The following is a 20,689-nucleotide window of genomic DNA, read 5'->3' on the forward strand; positions in this document are numbered from 1 at the left end:
TGTGTGGGCATGCTAGATAGGAGTGAATGGAAACGAATGGTTTTTGGGATTTGGCTAGCTGTTGGAGTGTGAGCAGGGTAGTATTTTTTCAAGGGATTCGGGGAAACTGCTTTGCTGGACACGAGTCCTGGAGGTGGGAAGTACAGTGCCTGCACTTAAAAGGAGGGGTTTGGGATATTGGCTGTTTGGAGTGACATCTGAACAGTCATATCTGGGCACCTCTGCAAAGACAGTGATTGTGTGAATGATGGTGAAACTGTTTTTTTTTTGGTCACCCTGCCTCGGTGTGAGATGGTAGATGTGTTGAAAATAAATAAATAAACAGTAGACCCTAGGTAGTAGGTTGGTAAACAGCAACCGCCCAGGGAGGTACTACCATCCTGCCAAGTGAGTGTACAACGAAAACCTGTAATTGTTTTACATGATGGTAGGATTGCTGGTGTCTTTTGTCTGTCTCATAAACATGCAAGATTTCAGGTATGTCTTGTTACTTCTACTTGCACTTAGGTCACACTACACATACATGTACAAGCATATATATACATACCTCTCTAGGTATTCTTCTATTTTCTTTCTAGTTCTTGTTCTTGTTTATTTCCTCTTATCTCCATGGGGAAGTGGAACAGAATTCTTCCTCCGTAAGCCATGCGTGTTGTAAGAGGCGACTAAAATGCCGGGAGCAAGGGGCTAGTAACCCCCTTCTCCCGTATAAATTACTAAATTTAAGAGAAACTTTCATTTTTCTTTTTGGGCCACCCTGCCTTGGTGGGATATGGCTGGTGTGTTGAAAGAAAGAAAGACATACAGTAGACCATCATGTAACATGGTAGTTATGTACCTGAAAACCCCGTGTTAGATAAACTGAAGAACTTAGGGGGGGGGGGGAATAGGGTAACATTCCTGAGAGCCCCCCCCAAAAAAAAAAATTTTTTTAGGCCTCCACCTCTTATAAAAATAAAAGTGAATATGTAATTGTAATTCATTGTTGTGATGTATTATGTTGTTTTTACTGCTTAAGACTACAAATGTAATAGAAATACAGTGGACCCCGCATAGCGATATTAATCCGTGCAAGAGAGCTCATTGTTATGCGAAATTATCGTTATGCGAATGAATTTTCCCCATAAGAAATAATGGAAATCAAATTATTCCGTGCAAGACACCCAAAAGTATGAAAAAAAAAATTTTACCACATGAAATATACATTTTCCTACACACAAAGAGAAGGATACATGCACAATAGTAGAGTAGTACATGCACAATATATATTGTGCATGTACTACTCTACTAAATGAAGAATAAATGACACCTTTATTGAAGATGCAGCAATGACTGATGAGACACTGTGTCCTGGGAGTGCCTTTTCCTCCTGAGTACTGTAGGTCCTGTTTGGCATTTTCTTCCAGAACAGGCCTTATCACACTGTGTATGCCACTACGATTCTTAAATCTCTCAAACCAACCTTTGCTGGCTTTAAATTCACCAATATGAGCACTAGTTCCAGGCATTTTTCCCTGTTCACCTGGGTGTTAGTCGACTGGTGTGGGTTGCATCCTGGGAGACAAGATTAAGGACCCCAATGGAAATAAGTTAGACAGTCTTCGATGACACTGACTTTTTTGGGTTATCCTGGGTGGCTAACCCTCTGGGGTTAATTGTTTCTTGGTATTCTCAATAAGCCACACCAACAACGGTGCTACTGCAGCAGCAGCAGCAGCTGACAGTGCTACAGCAGCAGCAGACGATGCTACAGCAGCAGCAGACGGTACTACAGCAGCAGCAGCAGCAGCAGCTGACGGTGGTACAGCAGCAGCAGCAGCTGACAGTGCTACAGCAGCAGCAGACGATGCTACAGCAGCAGCAGACGGTACTACAGCAGCAGCAGACGGTACTACAGCAGCAGCAGCAGCAGCAGCTGACGGTGGTACAGCAGCAGCAGCAGCTGTACCACCAATAGTAGCGATGGTTGATTGGGGTTTATTATACAACCTGGCCAGCTCGGAGACACGCACTCCACTTTCATACTTATCAATGATCTTTTTCTTCATCTCTATAGTAATTCTCACCCTTATTGCTGTAGGGTTGGCACTAGAAGCTTTCTTGGGGCCCATGGTCACTTATTTTGCAGATAAAATCACCAAAAACACTGTAATAATACGAAATGTTCCGATTGTATGCTTGGATGTTACCGCGGAGGCTGGCTGGTAAACAATGCCACCGGCGGAACATGTGAGGCTGGCTAAGGGCGCACATTAGACGCGTCTCGGACGAACAGCGTTGAGCGGGTTTTTTAGCGGTATGCGAGGCAAAATCTTGGGGATAAAATGTAGCGGTATGCGGATTTAACGTTATGCAAGGCCAACGGTATGCGGGGGTCCACTGTAATAGTATTTCTTACCTTAAATTGTGGGTGTTGGTGTTTGTGGATGATTGTCAAGAGAGTGGAGAGTTATACCGTGGCTCTTCTGGGCTGAGGTGGATTGTGCTCTTCTGGGCTGAGGTGGATTGTAGAGGTTCTGGCACTGAAATCGATGGTTGTACTGGAGTCTTTGTCATTCAGTCAATCACACAAACTCGTGTTTACCTCTTTTTATGTGTACAAAGCAACACTTCATTACGGTTATCTCTTGTCTAATATATTTGTCGACCCTTTCAGGGTCGACAGGCCCTCTCCAAGACTTGTTCTCAGGGTCGGCCAAATTTAAAAAAAAAAAATTATTTTTTCTTATGTAAAGGTAGATAATCTTTTCCCGATCATAATGACACCAAAAGTATGAAATTTGATGGAAAACTTACGGAATTATGCTCTCGCGAATATAGCGGTCTCGACGATGTTTACGCATCGGCAATTTTGCCCACTTTGAGCCCTGTTTTCGTCCAATTCCAATGTACTAGTCAACAAAAATCATAACTATTTCTCTAGAACTCCATTTTTTCTATTGAATGAGTACAAGAAACCACCCATTTACTGACTTCAACTATCCAATACAGTGGTCAGAATTTAGCAATTTTGCCAATTTCACACAAATTTCAAAAGATGCCAATTTCCAAATAGGGTCCAGAATAAACAAAGACATTCCTGGCACTAAAATAACATTTCCTCTGTTCGTTAGTCACATCCCCAGGCCCCTCTTATATTTCTTTGGCTTTCCACTTTCAATTTTTATTCTTTCAAAAAATACAAGATTTACTGTTATGCAGACTGCTGCATTAGTGTAGAAATGGTATAAATAATATCAGCGCACTTGTGAAAGAATATTAGACTTGCCAGTTGACGTTTATTGGATATATATATATATATATATATATATATATATATATATATATATATATTTTTTTTTTTTATTATCACACTGGCCGATTCCCACCAAGGCAGGGTGGCCCGAAAAAGAAAAACTTTCACCATCATTCACTCCATCACTGTCTTGCCAGAAGGGTGCTTTACACTACAGTTTTTAAACTGCAACATTAACACCCCTCCTTCAGAGTGCAGGCACTGTACTTCCCATCTCCAGGACTCAAGTCCGGCCTGCCGGTTTCCCTGAATCCCTTCATAAATGTTACTTTGCTCACACTCCAACAGCACGTCAAGCATTAAAAACCATTTGTCTCCATTCACTCCTATCAAACACGCTCATGCATGCCTGCTGGAAGTCCAAGCCCCTCGCACACAAAACCTCCTTTACCCCCTCCCTCCAACCTTTCCTAGGCCGACCCCTACCCCGCCTTCCTTCCACTACAGACTGATACACTCTTGAAGTCATTCTGTTTCGCTCCATTCTCTCTACATGTCCAAACCACCTCAACAACCCTTCCTCAGCCCTCTGGACAAAAGTTTTGGTAATCCCGCACCTCCTCCTAACTTCCAAACTACGAATTCTCTGCATTATATTCACACCACACATTGCCCTCAGACATGACATCTCCACTGCCTCCAGCCTTCTCCTCGCTGCAACATTCATCACCCACGCTTCACACCCATATAAGAGCGTTGGTAAAACTATACTCTCATACATTCCCCTCTTTGCCTCCAAGGACAAAGTTCTTTGTCTCCACAGACTCCTAAGTGCACCACTCACTCTTTTTCCCTCATCAATTCTATGATTCACCTCATCTTTCATAGACCCATCCGCTGACACGTCCACTCCCAAATATCTGAATACGTTCACCTCCTCCATACTCTCTCCCTCCAATCTGATATTCAATCTTTCATCACCTAATCTTTTTGTTATCCTCATAACCTTACTCTTTCCTGTATTCACCTTTAATTTTCTTCTTTTGCACACCCTACCAAATTCATCCACCAATCTCTGCAACTTCTCTTCAGAATCTCCCAAGAGCACAGTGTCATCAGCAAAGAGCAGCTGTGACAACTCCCACTTTGTGTGTGATTCTTTATCTTTTAACTCCACGCCTCTTGCCAAGACCCTCGCATTTACTTCTCTTACAACCCCATCTATAAATATATTAAACAACCACGGTGACATCACACATCCTTGTCTAAGGCCTACTTTTACTGGGAAAAAATTTCCCTCCTTCCTACATACTCTAACTTGAGCCTCACTATCCTCGTAAAAACTCTTCACTGCTTTCAGTAACCTACCTCCTACACCATACACTTGCAACATCTGCCACATTGCCCCCCTATCCACCCTGTCATACGCCTTTTCCAAATCCATAAATGCCACAAAGACCTCTTTAGCCTTATCTAAATACTGTTCACTTATATGTTTCACTGTAAACACCTGGTCCACACACCCCCTACCTTTCCTAAAGCCTCCTTGTTCATCTGCTAGCCTATTCTCCGTCTTACTCTTAATTCTTTCAATTATAACTCTACCATACACTTTACCAGGTACACTCAACAGACTTATCCCCCTATAATTTTTGCACTCTCTTTTATCCCCTTTGCCTTTATACAAAGGAACTATGCATGCTCTCTGCCAATCCCTAGGTACCTTACCCTCTTCCATACATTTAGTAAATAATTGCACCAACCACTCTAAAACTATATCCCCACCTGCTTTTAACATTTCTATCTTTATCCCATCAATCCCGGCTGCCTTACCCCCTTTCATTTTACCTACTGCCTCACGAACTTCCCCCACACTCACAACTGGCTCTTCCTCACTCCTACAAGATGTTATTCCTCCTTGCCCTATACACGAAATCACAGCTTCCCTATCTTCATCAACATTTAACAATTCCTCAAAATATTCCCTCCATCTTCCCAATACCTCTAACTCTCCATTTAATAACTCTCCTCTCCTATTTTTAACTGACAAATCCATTTGTTCTCTAGGCTTTCTTAACTTGTTAATCTCACTCCAAAACTTTTTCTTATTTTCAACAAAATTTGTTGATAACATCTCACCCACTCTCTCATTTGCTCTCTTTTTACATTGCTTCACCACTCTCTTAACCTCTCTCTTTTTCTCCATATACTCTTCCCTCCTTGCATCACTTCTACTTTGTAAAAACTTCTCATATGCTAACTTTTTCTCCCTTACTACTCTCTTTACATCATCATTCCACCAATCGCTCCTCTTCCCTCCCGCACCCACTTCCCTGTAACCACAAACTTCTGCTGAACACTCTAACACTACATTTTTAAACCTACCCCATACCTCTTCGACCCCATTGCCTATGCTCTCATTAGCCCATCTATCCTCCAATAGCTGTTTATATCTTACCCTAACTGCCTCCTCTTTTAGTTTATAAACCTTCACCTCTCTCTTCCCTGATGCTTCTATTCTCCTTGTATCCCATCTACCTTTCACTCTCAGTGTAGCTACAACTAGAAAGTGATCTGATATATCTGTGGCCCCTCTATAAACATGTACATCCTGAAGTCTACTCAACAGTCTTTTATCTACCAATACATAATCCAACAAACTTCTGTCATTTTGCCCTACATCATATCTTGTATACTTATTTATCCTCTTTTTCTTAAAATATGTATTACCTATAACTAAACCCCTTTCTATACAAAGTTCAATCAAAGGGCTCCCATTATCATTTACACCTGGCACCCCAAACTTACCTACCATACCCTCTCTAAAAGTTTCTCCTACTTTAGCATTCAGGTCCCCTACCACAATTACTTTCTCACTTGGTTCAAAGGCTCCTATACATTCACTTAACATCTCCCAAAATCTCTCTCTCTCCTCTGCATTCCTCTCTTCTCCAGGTGCATACACGCTTATTATGACCCACTTCTCGCATCCAACCTTTACTTTAATCCACATAATTCTTGAATTTACACATTCATATTCTCTTTTCTCCTTCCATAACTGATCATTTAACATTACTGCTACCCCTTCCTTTGCTCTAACTCTCTCAGATACTCCAGATTTAATCCCATTTATTTCCCCCCACTGAAACTCTCCTACCCCCTTCAGCTTTGTTTCGCTTAGGGCCAGGACATCCAACTTCTTTTCATTCATAACATCAGCAATCATCTGTTTCTTGTCATCCGCACTACATCCACGCACATTTAAGCATCCCAGTTTTATAAAGTTTTTCTTCTCTTTTTTAGTAAGTGTCTACAGGAGAAGGGGTTACTAGCCCATTGCTCCCGGCATTTTAGTCGCCTCATACGACACGCATGGCTTACGGAGGAAAGATTCTTTTCCACTTCCCCATGGACAATAGAAGAAATAAAGAAGAACAAGAGCTATTTAGAAAAAGGAGAAAAACCTAGATGTATGTATATATATATGCATGTGCGTGTCTGTGAAGTGTGACCAAAGTGTAAGTAGGAGTAGCAAGATATCCCTGTTATCTAGCGTGTTTATGAGACAGAAAAAGAAACCAGCAATCCTACCATCATGCAAAACAGTTACAGGTTTCTGTTTCACAGTCATCTGGCAGGACGGTAGTACTTCCCTGGGTGGTTGTTGTCTACCAACCTACTAGGAGGGGTGTTAATGTAGCAGTTTAAAAACTGTAGTGTAAAGCACCCTTCTGGCAAGACAGTGATGGAGTGAATGATGGTGAAAGTTTTTCTTTTTCGGGCAACCCTGCCTTGGTGGGAATCGGCCAGTGTGATAATAATAAAAAAAATAATATATATATATATATATATATATATATATATATATAATTTTCCTTTTATATCCATGGGGAAGTGGAATAAGAATCTTTCCTCCGTAAGCCATGCGTGTTGTAAAAGTCAACTAAAATGCCGGGAACAATGGGCTAGTAACCCCTTTTCCTGTAAAGATTACTAAAAAGAATAAGAAGAAGAAAATTGTCAAAGTGGGAAGTCTGAATGTGCGTGGATGTTGTGCAGATGATAAGAAAGAGATGATTGTGGATGTTATGAATGAGAAGAAGCTGGATGTCCTGGCTTTAAGTGAAACAAAGCTGAAGGGGGTGGGAGAGTTTCAGTGGAGAGGAATAAATGGGATTAGGTCAGGGGTTTCAAATAGAGTTAGAGCTAAAGAAGGAGTAGCAATAATGTTGAAGGATAAGCTATGGCAGGAAAAGAGGGACTATAAATGTATTAATTCAAGGATTATGTGGAGTAAAATAAAGATTGGATGTGAAAAGTGGGTTATAATAAGCGTGTATGCACCTGGAGAAGAGAGAAGTGTAGAGGAGAGAGAGAGATTTTGGGAAATGTTGAGTGAATGCGTGGGGAGTTTTGAATCAAGTGTGAGAGTAATGGTGGTTGGGGATTTCAGTGCTAAAGTGGGTAAAAATGTTATGGAAGGAGTAGTAGGTAAATTTGGGGTGCCAGGGGTAAATGTAAATGGGGAGCCTTTAATTGAGCTATGTGTAGAAAGAAATTTGGTAATAAGTAATACATATTTTATGAAAAAGAGGATAAATAAATATACAAGGTATGATGTAGCACGTAATGAAAGTAGTTTATTAGATTATGTATTGGTGGATAAAAGGTTGATGGGTAGGCTCCAGGATGTACATGTTTATAGAGGGGCAACTGATATATCGGATCATTATTTAGTTGTAGCTACAGTTAGAGTAAGAGGTAGATGGGAAAAGAGGAAGGTGGCAACAACAAGTAAGAGGGAGGTGAAAGTGTATAAACTAAGGGAGGAGGAAGTTCGGGTGAGATATAAGCGACTATTGGCAGAAAGGTGGGCTAGTGCAAAGATGAGTAGTGGGGGGGTTGAAGAGGGTTGGAATAGTTTTAAAAATGCAGTATTAGAATGTGGGGCAGAAGTTTGTGGTTATAGGAGGGTGGGGGCAGGAGGAAAGAGGAGTGATTGGTGGAATGATGAAGTAAAGGGTGTGATAAAAGAGAAAAAGGTAGCTTATGAGAGGTTTTTACAAAGCAGAAGTGTTATAAGAAGAGCAGAGTATATGGAGAGTAAAAGAAAGGTAAAGAGAGTGGTGAGAGAGTGCAAAAGGAGAGCAGATGATAGAGTGGGAGAGGCACTGTCAAGAAATTTTAATGAAAATAAGAAAAAATTTTGGAGTGAGTTAAACAAGTTAAGAAAGCCTAGGGAAAATATGGATTTGTCAGTTAAAAACAGAGTAGGGGAGTTAGTAGATGGGGAGATGGAGGTATTGGGTAGATGGCGAGAATATTTTGAGGAACTTTTAAATGTTAAGGAAGAAACAGAGACAGTAATTTCATGCACTGGTCAGGGAGGCATACCATCTTTTAGGAGTGAAGAAGAGCAGAATGTAAGTGTGGGGGAGGTACGTGAGGCATTACGTAAAATGAAAGGGGGTAAAGCAGCTGGAACTGATGGGATCATGACAGAAATGTTAAAAGCAGGGGGGGATATAGTGTTGGAGTGGTTGGTACTTTTGTTTAATAAATGTATGAAAGAGGGGAAGGTACCTAGGGATTGGCAGAGAGCATGTATAGTCCCTTTATATAAAGGGAAAGGGGACAAAAGAGACTGTAAAAATTATAGAGGAATAAGCTTACTGAGTATACCAGGAAAAGTGTACGGTAGGGTTATAATTGAAAGAATTAGAGGTAAGACAGAATGTAGGATTGCGGATGAGCAAGGAGGTTTTAGAGTGGGTAGGGGATGTGTAGATCAGGTGTTTACATTGAAGCATACATTTGAACAGTATTTAGATAAAGATAGGGAAGTTTTTATTGCATTTATGGATTTAGAAAAGGCATATGATAGAGTGGATAGAGGAGCAATGTGGCAGATGTTGCAAGTATATGGAATAGGTGGTAAGTTATTAAATGCTGTAAAGAGTTTTTATGAGGATAGTGAGGCTCAGGTTAGGGTGTGTAGAAGAGAGGGAGACTACTTCCCGGTAAAAGTAGGTCTTAGACAGGGATGTCACCATGGTTGTTTAATATATTTATAGATGGGGTTGTTAAGGTAGTAAATGCTAGGGTGTTTGGGAGAGGGGTGGGATTAAATTATGGGGAATCAAATTCAAAATGGGAATTGACACAGTTACTTTTTGCTGATGATACTGTGCTTATGGGAGATTCTAAAGAAAAATTGCAAAGGTTAGTGGATGAGTTTGGGAATGTGTGTAAAGGTAGAAAGTTGAAAGTGAACATAGAAAAGAGTAAGGTGATGAGGGTGTCAAATGATTTAGATAAAGAAAAATTGGATATCAAATTGGGGAGGAGGAGTATGGAAGAAGTGAATGTTTTCAGATACTTGGGAGTTGACGTGTCGGCGGATGGATTTATGAAGGATGAGGTTAATCATAGAATTGATGAGGGAAAAAAGGTGAGTGGTGCGTTGAGGTATATGTGGAGTCAAAAAACGTTATCTATGGAGGCAAAGAAGGGAATGTATGAAAGTATAGTAGTACCAACACTCTTATATGGGTGTGAAGCTTGGGTGGTAAATGCAGCAGCGAGGAGACGGTTGGAGGCAGTGGAGATGTCCTGTTTAAGGGCAATGTGTGGTGTAAATATTATGCAGAAAATTCGGAGTGTGGAAATTAGGAGAAGGTGTGGAGTTAATAAAAGTATTAGTCAGAGGGCAGAAGAGGGGTTGTTGAGGTGGTTTGGTCATTTAGAAAGAATGGATCAAAGTAGAATGACATGGAAAGCATATAAATCTATATGGGAAGGAAGGCGGGGTAGGGGTCGTCCTCGAAAGGGTTGGAGAGAGAGGGTAAAGGAGGTTTTGTGGGTAAGGGGCTTGGACTTCCAGCAAGCGTGCGTGAGCGTGTTAGATAGGAGTGAATGGAGACGAATGGTACTTGGGACCTGACGATCTGTTGGAGTGTGAGCAGGGTAATATTTAGTGAAGGGATTCAGGGAAACCGGTTATTTTCATATAGTCGGATTTGAGTCCTGGAAATGGGAAGTACAATGCCTGCACTTTAAAGGAGGGGTTTGGGATATTGGCAGTTTGGAGGGATATGTTGTGTATCTTTATATGTGTATGCTTCTAGACTGTTGTATTCTGAGCACCTCTGCAAAAACAGTGATAATGTGCGAGTGTGGTGAAAGTTTTGAATGATGATGAAAGTATTTTCTTTTTGGGGATTTTCTTTCTTTTTTGGGTCACCCTGCCTCGGTGGGAGACGGCCGACTTGTTGAAAAAAAAAAAAAAAATACACACATACACACACACACACACACACACACACACACACACACACACACACACACACACACATATACATACATACATACATACACACTTGGACTTACTTCACACTACACGTGCATGTACACGTTTATGTATACACACTCATCTGGGTTTTCTTCTATTTTCTTACTAGTTCTTGTTTATTTCCTCATACCTCCAGGGGAGAAGTGGAACAAAATTCTTCCTCCATAAGCCATGCGTGTCAAAAGAGGCAACTAAAATGCCAGGAGAAAGGGGCTAGTAACCCCTTCTCCTGTATACATTGCTAAAGTTAAAAAGAGGCAGGGTGACTCAAATAAGAAAAACACCATCATTCACACAATCACTGTCTTTCCAGAGGTGCTCTGATACAACAGTTTAGATGTCACTCCAAACAGCCAATATCCCAAGCCCCTCCTTTAACCCTTTCAGGGTCCGTCCCATAAATCTACGGCTTTGAAGCCAGGGTCCAAGCCGTAGATCTACGCCATGAGCTCAGCTCACTTGGATTACCTATGAGCAGTAAATTTGGACCTAGATATGAGAGAATACATCTATGTGGTAAGTGTGCACCACATAAAACAAATCCCGCACAGTGCATAACAAGAGAAAAAAAACTGACCGTAATTTTGGATTAAAACAGCAACTTTGCTGTGTTTTTCTGTAAGTTTTTTACATTTGTATTCACAATTTCTTGATCTTGTTTGATAGAATGGAAGATATGTTACAGAAATAGTTGCTTTTGATTGGTTTTAGTACTGAAAATGGCTTGAAACTGAGCTCAAAGTAGCAGAAATTTTCAATTTTTGCTGATGTTCAAGAGTAAACAAATGTCATCACAAGACTAATACACATCAGCTGGTGGGTCTAATGTATGTTCACAAATGTGCTGATATTATTTATACAATTATTACAATATTGCATAACAGTAAATCTATTTTTTGGCGTGAATAAAAATACATTATGTGAATAAAATATAAAAAGGGAATTCATTTGCAAAGCCTGAAAATGTAACTAATAAGCAGAGGAAATGTTAGTTTACTGCCAGGAATCCCTGCATTGTTCATTCAGGACCTTATTTTGAAATTAGAATACAGTGGAACTTCAAATATCGAACTTTCTACGTTCCAGACAGCTGTTCGAGTGCCGTTACCAAATGAATTTATTCCCAGCGGGAATAATGTAATTAGATTAGTTCGTTTCAGACCCTCAAAAATACACTTATAAAAGCACTTACAAAAATACACTTACATAATTGGTTGAGTTGGGAGCAGTTAGATATTTGAAGTTCCACTGTATTTTGAACTTTGTGTTAAATTAGCCAAATTACCAATTTCTGATCAATTTATTGGGTAGTTGAAACAGTTGACCAGGCGATTTCTTATGCTCAATCGATAAAATAAAAGTAATACTAGTGAAATAGCTAAGAATTTGGTCAACTGGAATAATGTAATTGGCCTAAAATGGGTGTGAAAGTTGGCAAAATCGCCGATGTGTAAATATCGCTGATGCATCAAAATTCAAGAGAGCATAATTTTGTAAATCTTCCATCAAATTTCGTACTTTTTTTTTTTTTTTTTTACCTTCAAAAAAAGATTCTCTACCATTTCATAAGAGAAAATACCTGGCTGTCCCTCAGAGGCCAAACCTCAAACCCTTTGAGGGGTCCAAAGTGCAGACATTGTACTTCCCACCTCCAGAACTCGTGTCCAGCTAACCAGTTTCCCTGAATCCCTTCACAAAATATTACCCTCCTCACACTCGGCTCATCAGGTCCCAAAAAAAGCATTCATCTCCATTCTCTTATTTGTTCACATATGCCTGCTATCAACTATTAAGTTTATATGATGTCAATTATTTCAAATTTCAGGAGAAGAGAAGCAGATTAATCCCTTCATGAGAGTAGCAGAAGCTTCAGTCCAGCAACACGCTAACACTTCTGACCCAGTAGCAACCATGGCTGCCATTAGAGCAGAAAAAGATAACTGGAAGCCACCTAAGCTTTAACGAAGAGATGTAGCTTCTCTGCTGGCAGTGGTAAATTGTAGTTTGCCAGCTCTGTTGTGAATATTTTACTCATAAGGAATTTAGATTATTATAATCATAAGCAAGTGCAATATGCCATTTTATTGAAAGCAGCTTTTTCATGGTTTCTCAGTTCTGCTATTTGGCTCTTGGCTTTCTAATTTGTAATATTTTATATTGATCACTTCAGAGTAATATGGGTGCACTTGCCTGCAAGTTAGTTGCCTCTTTTGTAAAGCTTCAACACCCTTAAATATTAGTTAAGAATATTGTTAGTTTGGTCGTTAAGTTGAACAAGATTGTATCGTTTCTGGAGAAACACTAAAGCCATAGGGGGGTCATAAAGTAAGTGGGGAAATGGCTAACAGATTTGATCTGAAGAAGTGGAGAGTAATTCCAGTTCTCTGGATCAAGTGCTCTTGGCAATTTGCCCTACAAGGGAAATGCCTTAATGAAAGAGTAGGTTACACTCTATAAACCCTTCAGATTCATAAAACAAATTACTTGCAATGTAGATTGGTTAAACTAGTGTTGGAATAATTTATAACACTTCTGCTAGCCAAGGAGTTGCAGGCACTTAGTATCTTAAAATGATTTAGTAGTCAGTCTGCAATTTTCAGTTATTTACATAACCCCCACATTGTTGTATGACCCTTATGGGTTTAGTGCTTAATTATAATGACCTAACCTCTCAAGGAAGGTTCCTTGATGCCAATGAGAAGCATATGCTCCAAGAAACTGGATAACCTTCCCTTCCCTGGACTGAACCTGATTACTTTCCATGCCCCCCAGGTGCTGAATGTTTAGTGCTCCCCCATGAATGTATAAATATTTACATAATGTTTTGAGTACTGGAATTAGTTTTAAGATTTTATGCTAGTGATGTCAGACCTGGTTGTATCTATGGAATTAAATGAAATAAAATACTGGTCTTATTTTGGTTCTCACCCAATAATTATTCTTTATGATTTGTCCTGTAAGCTTGTACATTGCTACCATACTAGACATTTAAGTCTTTCAGAGCAAAACTAGCAGTTTTAGTCATCCACTTTTGTGTGTGTGTTTTTAGAGTGGTAGACACTTTCATGGTTGCCATAAGCTGCATTTGCAATGTTGTAGAAAAGAGGTGGTGGTGGTCCAAGCAAATACGATCAGAGGAAGCATTTAAGCTCAAATTATTTGCTTATTCGCAATTTTTCCATAATATACAGCCTGTCCTCGCTTAGCAACATACTCATTTACTAAAGACTGACTTATGACAGGCTCTCTGACCAGTTTGCATACCTAAATAATGTATATTAGAGCTGATTTCCTCTATTCTGTTTATTACAATATACAGTACACTACTGTATAAACATTTAAAGATATACCAGAAATGTTATAATTGGTGCAGAGGTGACATTAAAACAATATCAAAGATGGTTGACACAAACCCACTTCCATTATAGTATGCTCCTCACTTAACGACAAATTCGTTTACCAATGTGGTCTTGGGAACGGAACTCCATCGTTAAGTGAGGAGAGGCTGTGTATATTATCAAGGAACAGTTCCTTGATAATGTGAGAAATCATTATATTGCTTGGAAGTTAATTTTTTTTTTTCATGGTATTTTTTTTTTTTTTGTTTGTTTTTGCATTATTTTTGTACGAGCTGTATGATACAAATGCAACACTTGGGCATCTTTATTGCGGAGACATTTCACCCACCGGTGGTGGTGGTTGTTATAATCAAAAAGCGCTAAACCACAAGGGTTACACAGCACTGCAACCAGTGGTTGTATTAATCCAGTACAGAACGCCACATTGCAGCTAGTACAAGACAAAGATACTTGCGTACTTGTCAGTTTTGTAAACCATTAATACAGGATTACACTAGCAATGAATATTTTCATTCCCGAGGACAGGACTTCGTCAGCCATTCTGGAGATTTCGGGCAGTGTTTTCCTGATTTTGGGTCCTTTTATGTATATTGAATTTTTTAAGAGATTTAGCGGGACACTATGAATATCAGAGACTTTTGTGTCTGGTATTATGTACAGTATTTAGATAAAGGTAGAGAAGTTTTTATTGCATTTATGGATTTAGAAAAGGCATATGATAGAGTGGATAGAGGAGCAATGTGGCAGATGTTGCAAGTATATGGAATAGGTGGTAAGTTACTAAATGCTGTAAAGAGTTTTTATGAGGATAGTGAGGCTCAGGTTAGGGTGTGTAGAAGAGAGGGAGACTACTTCCCGGTAAAAGTAGGTCTTAGACAGGGATGTGTAATGTCACCATGGTTGTTTAATATATTTATAGATGGGGTTGTAAAGGAAGTAAATGCTAGGGTGTTCGGGAGAGGGGTGGGATTAAATTTTGGGGAATCAAATTCAAAATGGGAATTGACACAGTTACTTTTTGCTGATGATACTGTGCTTATGGGAGATTCTAAAGAAAAATTGCAAAGGTTAGTGGATGAGTTTGGGAATGTGTGTAAAGGTAGAAAGTTGAAAGTGAACATAGAAAAGAGTAAGGTGATGAGGGTGTCAAATGATTTAGATAAAGAAAAATTGGATATCAAATTGGGGAGGAGGAGTATGGAAGAAGTGAATGTTTTCAGATACTTGGGAGTTGACGTGTCGGCGGATGGATTTATGAAGGATGAGGTTAATCATAGAATTGATGAGGGAAAAAAGGTGAGTGGTGCGTTGAGGTATATGTGGAGTCAAAAAACGTTATCTATGGAGGCAAAGAAGGGAATGTATGAAAGTATAGTAGTACCAACACTCTTATATGGGTGTGAAGCTTGGGTGGTAAATGCAGCAGCGAGGAGACGGTTGGAGGCAGTGGAGATGTCCTGTTTAAGGGCAATGTGTGGTGTAAATATTATGCAGAAAATTCGGAGTGTGGAAATTAGGAAAAGGTGTGGAGTTAATAAAAGTATTAGTCAGAGGGCAGAAGAGGGGTTGTTGAGGTGGTTTGGTCATTTAGAGAGAATGGATCAAAGTAGAATGACATGGAGAGCATATAAATCTATAGGGGAAGGAAGGCGGGGTAAGGGTCATCCTCGAAAGGGTTGGAGAGAGGGGGTAAAGGAGGTTTTGTGGGCAAGGGGCTTGGACTTCCAGCAAGCGTGCGTGAGCGTGTTAGATAGGAGTGAATGGAGACGAATGGTACTTGGGACCTGACGATCTGTTGGAGTGTGAGCAGGGTAATATTTAGTGAAGGGATTCAGGGAAACCAGTTATTTTCATATAGTCGGACTTGAGTCCTGGAAATGGGAAGTACAATGCCTGCACTTTAAAGGAGGGGTTTGGGATATTGGCAGTTTGGAGGGATATGTTGTGTATCTTTATATGTGTATGCTTCTAGACTGTTGTATTCTGAGCACCTCTGCAAAAAACAGTGATAATGTGCGAGTGTGGTGAAAGTGTTGAATGATGATGAAAGTATTTTCTTTTTGGGGATTTTCTTTCTTTTTTGGGTCACCCTGCCTCGGTGGGAGACTGCTGACTTGTTGAAAAAAAAAAAATTGTCTATGGGTCCTGTTGCAACTATCAAGTGTTTTAGTTTGGGATTAATATTAGAATTTATGGTTCTGTAAATGTAGGTTGCACAGTAGCAGGTGTGAATGTTTTGTACATGAGTAGGTTTAGGTCTTTGAAGTGTGTAGGGGGGGGGGGGGGATGTTGTCTACCTGGAGTTATTTGGAGAGGGTTTCGGGGATCAACTTCCCCACGGCCCAGTCTAAGACCAGGCCTCATAGTGGCTCTGGGTCTGATCAACCAGGGTGTTACTGCTGGCCACATGTAAACTTATGTACGAACCACAGCCCGACTGATCAGATACTGACTTTAGGTGTGTGTCCAACACCTTGAAGACAGGGGTCTATTTGTAATCCCCCTTATGTATGCTGGGAGGCAGTTGAACAGTCTTGGGCCCCTGACACTTAGTGTGTTGTCTCTTAGTGTACTCATGGCCCCCCTACTTCTCATGGGGGTAATGTTGCATCTCATGCAGAATCTCTTGCTTTTGTAGGAAGTGATTTTCATGTGCAAGTTTGGTACTAATCCTTCTAGGATTTTCTAAGTGTATATTATCATGCATCTTTCTCACCTGCATTCCAGGGAATACAAATCAAAGGGATTCAACCATTCCCAGTAATGTAGGTGCTTTATCATACTTGTGTGTGCCATGAAAGTTCTCTATACATTCTCAAGGTCAGCATTTTTGCCTGCCTTGAAGGGGGTAGTTAGTGTATAGCAGTATTCCAGCCTAGAGAGAAGCAGCAACTTGAAGAGAATCATCATGGGCTTGGCATCCCTAGTTTTGAAGGTTCTCATTATGCATCCCATCATTTTTCTAGCAGATGAGATAGATACAGTGGACCCCCGGTTAACGATATTTTTTCACTCCAGAAGTATGTTCAGGTGCCAGTACTGACCGAATTTGTTCCCATAAGAAATATTGTGAAGTAGATTAGTCCATTTCAGACCCCCAAACATACACATACAAATGCACTTACATAAATACACTTACATAATTGGTCGCATTCGGAGGTAATCATTATGCGGGGGTCCACTGTACATTGTTGTCTTTGAAGGAGAGGTCCTTCAAAGACAACAATGTATCTCATTATCTATCTGACATTATCACTCCCAGGTCCTTCACATTAGTTGTTCACTCTGTTGTGTGGTTAGAATTTTTTATACCCTGATAAAATTTTAATTAACTCAAGTTTTCCATATCCGAGTAGTTGAAATTTCTCTTCGTTGAACTTCATATTGTTTTCTGCAGCCCATTTAAAGATTTGATTGATGTCTTCTGGGAGTCTTGCAGTGTCTTTGATAGAGGACACTCATGGCAATTCGAGTGCCATCCGCAAAGAAGGCACGGAGCTATGGCTTACATCTTTGTCTACGTCAGATATGAGGAGGAACAAGATGGGAACAAGCATTGTGCCTCAGACTTGACTGTTTACTATTACTTTTTGTGTTCTGTTTGTTAGGAAGTTACAGATCCATCTACCAACTTTTCCTGTTTTCTTTGTCATGCATTTTGTTATTACACCGTGGTCGCACTTGTCAAAAGCTTTTGCGAAGTCTGTGTATACATCTGCATTTTGTTTATCCTCTAAAGTATCCAGAACCTTGTCATTGTGGTCCAGCAGAAATGTTTTTTATCTCTTCTAGTTTCAGTGACTATTAGAATAGTATAATTGCTTGGACTTTGATTAATTTGGTGACAACCGATGTATAGCGTGTGATAAATTCTTTAGTTATTAAGCCCCTTCTATATTGTTTTTCATATTGACGAGTCTTAGAATGCTGTTAGTAAGCCATGGGCAACTGTCTTTTATTAATGTTTAATTTTGCAAAAGCCTTTGACAGGCATGATCATGGCGTAATAGCACACAAAATACATGCTAAAGGAATAACTGGCTAAGTGGGGAGATGGATCTTCAACTTCCTAACCAATTGAACACAAACGGTAGTGGTCAACAGAGTTAAATCAGAAGCTGGCATAGTGAAAAGCTCTGTTCCACAAGGCACAGTCCTCACCCCCATCCTGTTCCTCATATCAGACAGATGTAATCCACAGCACTGTATCATCCTTTGCAGACAATACTAGGATCTGCATGAGACTGCCATCTATTGAGGATACTGTTAACCAAGATATAAACCAAGGTTTCCAATGGGCAACAGAAAACTATGATGTTCAATGAAGACAAATTCCAACTACTTCGTTATGGAAAATTGAGGGTATCAAATGATTTGGATAAAGAAAAATTGGATATCAAATTGAGGAGGAGTATGGAAGAAGTGAATGTTTTCAGATATTTGGGAGTTGACGTGTCAGCGGATGGATTTATGAAGGATGAGGTTAATCATAGAACTGATGAAGGGAAAAAGGCGAGTGGTGCATTGAAGTATATGTGGGGACAATAAATGTTATCTATGGAGGCAAAGAAGGGAATGTATGAAAGTATAGTAGTACCAACTTTCTTATATGGGTGTGAAGCTTGGGTTGTAAATGCTGCAGTGAGGAGGCAGTTGGAGGTAGTGGAGATGTCCTAAAGGCAGTATGTGGTGTAAATATTATGCAGAAAATTCAGAGTGTGGAAATTAGGTGTGAAGTTAATAAAAGTATTAGTCAGAGGGCTGAAGAGGGGTTGTTGAGGTGGTTTGGTCATTTAGAGAGAATGGATCAAAGTAGAATGACATGGAGAGCGTAAAAATCTGTAGGGGAAGGAAGGCGGGGTAGGGGTCATCCTCGAAAAGGTTGGAGGGAGGGGGTAAAAGAGGTTTTGTGGGCGAGGGGCTTGGACTTCCAGCAAGCGTGCGTGAGCGTGTTAGATAGGAGTGAACGGAGACGAATGGTATTTGGCACCTGACGAGCTGTTGGAGTGTGAGCAGGGTAATATTTAGCGAAGGGATTCATGGAAACCGGTAATTTTTATATAGCCAGACTCAAGTCCTGGAAATGGGAAGTACAATGCCTGCACTTTAAAGGAGGGGTTTGGGATATTGGCAGTTTGCAGGGATATGTTGTGTATCTTTATACACAACACCTCTGCAAAAACAGTGATTATGTGTGAGTGAGGTGAAAGTGTTGAATGATGAAATTTTTCTTTTTTGGGGATTTTCTTTCTTTTTGGGTCACCCTGCCTCGGTGGGAGCCAGCCGACTTATTAAAAAAAAAAAAACTAGAACTGAGTATATTACAAACTGACCATACAATAGAGCAGAAAAATAATGCAAGGGACCTGGAGTTGTAATGTTTGAGGATCTCACTTTCAAGAATCACAAGTGCCACGATCACAACTGCAAAGAAAATGATAGGATGGATAATGAGAACGTTCAAAACACGAGATGCCAAGCCAATGAAGATCCTTTTCAAATCACTTGTTCTCTCTAGGCTGGAATATTGCTGTACATGAACATCTCCATTCAAAGAGGTGAAATTGCAGAACCAGAGAATGTACAGACAACCTTTACTGCACATATAAGTTCCGTCAAACGCCTTAACTACTGGGAACGCTTGGAGGCACCTGACTTGTACTCACTGGAATGCTGGCGAGAGATATAATCTACACTTGGAAAATCCTAGAGGGAATGGTCCCAAATCTACACACAGAAATCACTCCCTACAAAAGTAAAAGACTGGGCTGGCAGTGCAAAATACCCTCAATGAAAAGTAGGGGTACCATTGGTACACTAAGAGAAAATACCGTAAGTGTCCAGGGCCCAAGACTGTTCAACAGCCTCCCACCATGTATAAGGGGAATTACGAATAGTCCCCTGGCTGCCTTCAAGAGGGAGCTGGACAGCCGGGCTCTGGTTTGTACATTGGATTACATGTGGCCAGCAGTAACAGCCTGGTTGATCATGCCCTGATCCACAGGGAGGCCTGGTTATGGACCGGGCTGCAGGGGCATTGATCCCCGGAATACCCCCTCCAGGTATGGTACAATGTGAAGGGAAGAATGGGGGGGGGGTAATTAGGTTCAGCAGAAGAACGAAAGGTCCAATTCCTCAAATCAAAAGTCTCTTCACAACTACGAGGAGCCCCCACTTGAAGAGGCACCATTGTGTAGACCAGAAAAAAGGACAGAGTGGCAAGAATCTTTGGTATCCTCTGCAGATGGTGCTGGTTTGAAGGAGCATGCCTTGTTACCACAGGTCCATAACTGGAAGAGGTGTGCTATTGCTGATGAAAGGAGTAGATTTTATATATGCCATAAAAATAAAATGTAATTTGCTCACAAAAACCTACAAGGCTATAGGTGGACAAGTGCACAATTTATTGTGAAAGTTGTGGCCAATGAGAAACTTCAGGCCCTATACTTCTGACGTGCCCCCAGGTGCCCTCTCCGAAACTTGTTCTCAGGGTCGGTCAAATTTCAAAAAAAAAAATTATTTTTTATGAAAAGATAGAGAATCTTTTCTCAATCATAATGACACCAAAAGTATGAAATTTGATTGAAAACTTACAGAATTATGCTCTCGCGAAGTTAGTGATCTCAACGATGTTTACGCATCGGCGATTTTGTCCACTTTGAGCCCTATTTTTGGCCAATTCCAATGTACTAGTCGACAAAAATCATAACTATTTCGCTAGAACTCCATTTTTTCTATCGAATG

The 20,689-nt window shown here is 40.3% G+C and overlaps 1 protein-coding gene across 7 annotated transcripts in view; it reads left to right on the plus strand.

Moving 5' to 3' along the window:
* The window catches only part of tzn (tenzing norgay), an 87,025-nt gene extending 73,532 nt beyond the window's left edge, over positions 1-13,493 (plus strand). For all 7 annotated transcript variants that reach the window (XM_053793287.2, XM_053793302.2, XM_053793314.2 and 4 more), the window contains one exon: positions 12,412-13,493. In XM_053793287.2, the coding sequence (XP_053649262.1) occupies positions 12,412-12,548 (137 nt within the window). In that variant the 3' untranslated portion in view covers positions 12,549-13,493. The remainder of the gene's footprint in view (positions 1-12,411) is intronic.
* Positions 13,494-20,689: the final 7,196 nt, after the last annotated feature.

Source organism: Cherax quadricarinatus, chromosome 20 (assembly GCF_038502225.1).
Source record: "Cherax quadricarinatus isolate ZL_2023a chromosome 20, ASM3850222v1, whole genome shotgun sequence".
Classification (NCBI taxonomy): domain Eukaryota; kingdom Metazoa; phylum Arthropoda; class Malacostraca; order Decapoda; family Parastacidae; genus Cherax; species Cherax quadricarinatus.